This window comes from Limulus polyphemus, unplaced genomic scaffold, assembly GCF_000517525.1.
Source record: "Limulus polyphemus unplaced genomic scaffold, Limulus_polyphemus-2.1.2 Scaffold3958, whole genome shotgun sequence".
Classification (NCBI taxonomy): domain Eukaryota; kingdom Metazoa; phylum Arthropoda; class Merostomata; order Xiphosura; family Limulidae; genus Limulus; species Limulus polyphemus.
This window is the reverse complement of record NW_013669568.1, coordinates 86,194-92,518: the sequence shown is the minus strand read 5'-3', so window position 1 is coordinate 92,518 and position 6,325 is coordinate 86,194. Positions and strand designations below refer to the sequence as shown.

The 6,325-nt window shown below is 32.0% G+C and overlaps 1 protein-coding gene across 1 annotated transcript in view; it reads left to right on the top strand.

The window, feature by feature from the left end:
* Positions 1-6,325, top strand: part of LOC106470352 (protein groucho-1-like) — a gene marked incomplete at its 5' end in the record, with an annotated part of 56,017 nt that overhangs the window by 15,589 nt on the left and 34,103 nt on the right. The window contains one exon of the mRNA XM_013930904.2: positions 3,396-3,412. Coding sequence (XP_013786358.2) covers positions 3,396-3,412 — 17 coding nt within the window. The remainder of the gene's footprint in view (positions 1-3,395; positions 3,413-6,325) is intronic.

Below are 6,325 nucleotides of genomic sequence, written 5' to 3'. Positions count from 1 at the left end.
AGGCTAGTGAGTTAAAGTCCGGAAGTTCCTGCTCCGTTCAGGTTATTGTTACTCTTTTATCTTAGCATTGTTGTTTGTTGTAAGGAAGGAGTAGTGAGTTAAAGTCCGAAAGTTCCTGCTCCATTCAGACGATTGTTACAGTTTTATCTTGACGTTGTTGTTTGTTGTAAGGAAGGAGTATTGAGTCAAAGTCCGGAAGTTCCTGCTCCGTTCAGGTTATTGTTACTCTTTTATCTTAGCATTGTTGTTTGTTGTAAGGAAGGAGTAGTGAGTCAAAGTCCGGAACTTTCTGCTCCTTTCAGACGATTGTTACAGTTTTATCTTAACGTTGTTGTTTGTTGTCAGGAAGGAGTAGTGAGTTAAAGTCCGGAAGTACCTGATCTGTTCAGACGATTGTTACAGTTTTATTTTAACATTGTTGTTTGTTGCAAGGAAGAAATAATGAGTTAAAGTCCGGAAGTTCCTGTTCCGTTAAGACGATTGTTACTGTTTTATCTGAACATTGTTGTCAGAAGAGAGTAGTGTCGTTGATTACTAAGTAAATTTGAAGAAAACCGATATAGTTGAGCTCCGCTTCATCCAGCTCAAGTGACCATTAATGGAATGCGTAATTATGCCTGTTCTACTAACCCGCCTAGTTGAGCTCATCAAGAGCTTCCTTGTTGAATAAATTTCATGGAAAATTAAACAGAGAGGATTAGAGTCTAATTACTCATTGTCAAAGGCCCGAAGAAGCTCCTTCGTCCCTAGAACAACAAAGTTCAGTTCTATAATTATATTCAAATGTAATATGATGTATAGCATAATCAAACGAGTTGTGTTTTGCCTTGTACAACTAGTTAGACTTTGTCAGGAAATTGTTTATTATATGTGTATGCGTTTTCTAGAAAAGTACTTTCTCTTCTGTATATATATGTGTGTGTGTGTGTATGAGAGAGACTAAATGACAAGTAGTTTCTCTTAAATGTAACAGACAACATTCTTTGACGATTTTTTTATTGGAATTCAACAGCAAAAGCAATTATTATGAGTGCCACTCACATAAGCCAAACATATAAAAGCCAGGCCTAACTAAGCTAAAGAGTGGGGACTCTAAAATACATTTGGCATGTTCTGTGTAATCAGAATAGGGAGAGAGATGGGGATACATTTTTTTTCTGACTGACGGCATGTTTCTGTGTAATCAGAATACATAGAGAGATGGGGATACATTTTTTTTCTGACTGACGGCATGTTTCTGTGTAATCAGAATACATAGAGAGATGGGGATACATGTTTTTTCTGACTGAGCGCTCATTTCCAAAGCTCTCGTGTGAAGTAAGACTACTACAAAATGATGGACACCCAACGCCTTATTTCTGTATAATCAACTTCTAATTGGAGATGAGATTATGTTTCCCTAAAAGAATTAAAAAAGTGATTTCGACAACAGCTATTACTCAGCTATAATTCTAGTTTCTTAAGATCGATACGAAAACTATTCCGCTTACAAAAAACGAAAAATAATACTATTTAAGCATTCATACAGGAAAGTTCATGGTAATTCTATGCTTTTGAAAGTTGACAAAAAATATACTAATAAAGTTCTTAAAACTGTTACAGAAAAAAAATCCACGATTCAAACCATTTCCAATATCTAAGCAACGTTTTCCTAGATAACTCGAGCTGCCCTCATTATTTGAAACGAAAAAAGTAATAATTATTTAAGGTCACGTATGTGTGCAAAGAGAGAGAGAGAGAGAAAAAAAAACGTAATTGGATATTGATGGCCAAAGAAACAGTCTTACTTCAGTTAAACACTAACTATAAGTTAATCATTGTACGGTAATGAGAAGGGAACTACATACAGAGTAAAAACAAAGGAGAAGAAAAAAAAAAGCACAGCTTTATGGACAATTAACTCTTGCACGAGATTCTATAGAATAGGTGGGGGTGGTGAAAGTAGGGCCGAAGAAAGGGACACACCCTAAAATAACATAATGCAAGCGCCCTTTGTGTAAGTGAATGTTATAGAATTTACATAATTAGCCATTAATGCCACACCCATTTTCATTACCTATTGTGTCCATAATAGTTCATTGCTGTAGTTTCTTGTATTAAAATGGCAGTATTAAGCTAAAATGGTATGCATTCAGTTTTTACATCTGGTACCTGAACAACGAAAGGAAACCGTATAGTCTCTCCTTTTTTTTTTTAAATACAAAATATATATCTATATACAGTTAAGGAATCGGGTCTGAAAGATGTATAAATAACCTATAAAATTTGACACTATGTGTATAAGAACTACCTCCATAGATAGAAATGTAAATTTAGTCATGCATTCAATGAATATCATATTGTCAAGATACTAACATGTTTTGCATATGCTAAGTAAGCAATGTAGTTATATTAAGAGCGTGATTTAGCTATAAAAACAAAGTTGTTAAAATAAACAACTGTCATTGTTTGTTGTTTGGCAAATCAGCGTTTCCTAACTTAAATATAAGCGGAGTAATTTCAAAATTCATAAATGTACTGTTCTAAACGTTTGGGTACTGGCTATAAAAACTTCATAATTGCAAACTCCAGGTTTCGATACTTGCGGTGGGCATAGCACAGATAGCCTATTGTGTAGCTTTGTGCTTAACCTCAAACAAATAAACCAAGATACGTTATATTTTATACCATACTTTTCTTCCCTAACAGGTCAGTGCTAAATTTGAGGGCTTACAACGCTAAAATCTAGGATTCAATTCCTCGCAGAGTAGTTTTGCGTGCTTAAAAACAAACCAGAAAACAAATCATTGTTCTTTGAAAGAAACTAGATACAACTTAAGGCTGACAAAAGTATAAAAATCCATCTACGAAGTTCTGTGTTATCCAGATGTTGATTAAGCAAATTTGATCCTTTTTTTTTTTTTTTTTAGAGTTGAAAAGTTTAACGAAAACATACTACCAAATTAAGATAATTATTAGACCAGCGAGCTTTGTACTTCTTCTTACTACTCCAGCTGTAATTAACTTTAGACAAGTATCTTTGTAAGTAAAACAGTTAATTGCAAATTAGATCGTGTAAATGGGATGATTAATTGCAGATTATTGACACAATCTTATCTGCTCTGTTGCTAGTTGGACAAACTCTTACTTATCTTTAATGGACAAATAAATATTGAATCTTACGGAATTATCTGGTATTTAATTTGAAATATTAGGAAACACTAGTATGTCTCTTTCTTTTTTTGTTTACATTAGCCGTGATATGAAGATAATCTTTTTAAATATATTTGTGTAAGGGTTAATGCCTCGTGCTTTTGCTCCTTTTTTTTCTATGTTCATCTATTCTTCTGGTTTTGATTCTACGCTGGAATACTTACGGTGCTGTTTTCAACTCCATTAATTGTCGATAAAAACAGTGAACGACGAGAGGCAGGTAAGAACACTGTTCAATAATTTTCTTCCTCTTTAGTAAAGACTGCAACATCTGGTGTAGTTTTAGACCCATCACGTTGTCCGACAATGTAGTGAGCATAGAAATATTTCTAGAATAGCCATAGTTCGAGTAATCAGCCTCAAATGTTGTTACTTTCTGACTGAAAACAACAACTGATAAACATAACTTGTTAAAGTGCTTTATTCGAATCTCCCGAAGTTAAGTAAAGTGCTGTAAGATAAACATTTGAACGTCAGAATTTTTTGTTGATATTGTATATTTTTTGTTCGTTTGTTTCTCATTTTAAAAATAGGTTTTTGAGAATTGTTGTTAAGCCCCATGAGGCTTTATACGTAGAACGAGCAAAATAAACGCAATCAGAAATGGAAAATAGAGAAATAGTAACTGATCAATAAGAATTTAAAGATTGCTAGATAGACAGATGAAAAAATAGCTAGATAAACAGACAGAGAAGTAAATTGATCAATTGTGTGAGGTAAAATCGAGCAGACAGAGAAAGAGAAGCGTACAGATTGATAGATAAAAAAAAAACCTCAGTGTATCGTTAAACCTCGAGAGTTATTTTATTTGCTTGTAATATATCGCCCACTGCATTAAGCCTTCTCCTTCATGGCTCTTGTTTATTTGACAGAAGATCAATATGAAATCCCACACAGTTGCTAGGTTACAATTTGACCATGTATCGGAAACGTTCACTGATAAGTGAAGTCTAGTGTACATGTGTTCCTCATTTATCAAGACCCATGCAGGTGCAGTTTCCGAATTAATATTCGGTGTCTTTGAAAAGTAAAAATATACAAAGAACTAATATTACAACTCAACATTAGTCATTTCTTTGAATCAATTACATTTAAAATGTTTCTTTCTTTTGTTTTTTATTTGAAATGAATATTGAGAAATGCACGTTTTTTTAATGTATGATACCAAAATTACGCATAGGCGTTTTACATTCTGCTTTTTTAACAAGAATTGATAAACAATTACGCTTGAAATAATTGTTTACTATCTTTGACGCACCAATAGTAAAATAATGTTTTAATGAAACCAAAATTTGTTTAAACAACTACGCTTGAAATAATTGTTTACTATCTTTGACGCACCAATAGTAACATAATGTTTTATTGAAACCAAAATTTGTTTTTAAAAATACGCTTGAAATAATTGTTTACTATCTTTGACGCACCAATAGTAAAATAATGTTTTATTGAAACCAAAATTTGTTTTTAAAAATACGCTTGAAATAATTGTTTACTATCTTTGACGCACCAATAGTAAAATAATGTTTTATTGAAACCAAAATTTGTTTAAACAATTATGCTTGAAATAATTGTTTACTATCTTTGACGCACCAATAGTAAAATAATGTTTTAATGAACTCAAGAATTGACAAACGTTTGTACTTAAGTAAGTCACTAAATCGCTGTACAGTAACTTCCATGTTAATCTACAACTGAATTGGTTTTCAATTACATTATTTTAAACTAAAACAACAATTATGCTCCAAATTTTTAAGTAATGAAAATCTGATTTCTTTATCTACGTTTAACCTGTTTTTATTTGTGATATTAATAATATGTTTTAGGTTCTTGAGTTTTAAAACTCGAAGTGTAAATTCTGTACAAAAAAATTTAACGTGATATTTTTATTACATAAGGGGGTATCTGATCGATCTATTTCATGAAATTAATGATTTCTTTCTAAAGAAACATTTCTCTAAACTCCAGAAGAAATTATAATAAGACAAATACATTGCTTATCCTCACCAATCATGAAATAGGAATAATGTCACTACTTCATGTATCTTCACCAATCACGAAGCGTCACTAAGTCATGTGAACTGTCCGACCCTATTGCTATTACTATAGGATTGGTTAAAAATACAGTTATCTCACCAATCATATATATATATATGACCAATAATATATATGTAACAGTTTAGCAGTCTAGTGAATGTTTTGATATATACGTAACAGTTTAGCGGTCTGTGTGAACGTTTTAATATATATGTAACAGTTTAGCAGTCTACGTGAACGTTTTAATATATATGTAACAGTTTAGCAGTCTACGTGAACGTTTTAATATATATGTAACAGTTTAGCAGTTTACGTGAATGTTTTAATATATACGTAACAGTTTAGCAGTCTACGTGAATATTTTAATATATATGTAACAGTTTAGCAGTCTACGTGAACGTTTTAATATATATGTAACAGTTTAGCAGTCTACGTGAACGTTTTAATATATATGTAACAGTTTAGCAGTCTACGTGAATGTGTTATATATATGTAACAGTTTAGCACTCTACGTGAATGTTTTAATATATATGTAACAGTTTAGCAGTCTACGTGTATGTTTTAATATATACGTAACAATTTAGCAGTCTATGTGAACGTTTTAATATATATGTAACAGTTTAGCAGTCTATGTGAACGTTTTAATATATATATACGTAACCGTTTAGCAGTCTACGTGAATATTTTAATATATATGTTACTTATACACTTTCGGTCGCTGTACTTATCCTCTTACAACGTCACAGATAAGGCCGTTCTTTACCGAATCTTTCCGAAGATCGTATATTTGTCTCGTTTCCTGATAATACCTTACTCATTCTTGAGAAGATTTCGTGAACTGACACACAAGTTTTGTATGCATAAATAGTTGTGTCGTGTAATTACGTGAGTGAACGATGAAAGACGTATGAAAGTTGTGAGCGTAAATGGTTATTAATGATTTGACTGAATAACATAAGAATGTGTATTGCTGAAGTTATATACTGATACCAATTAAAGAGTGTAAATATGAAAGTATGTTGGAAGATTAAATTATATGATGAACTGGATAAACATAAGGAAGTATACAGTTAGATTGAAATACGGCTGTATGTTTCTA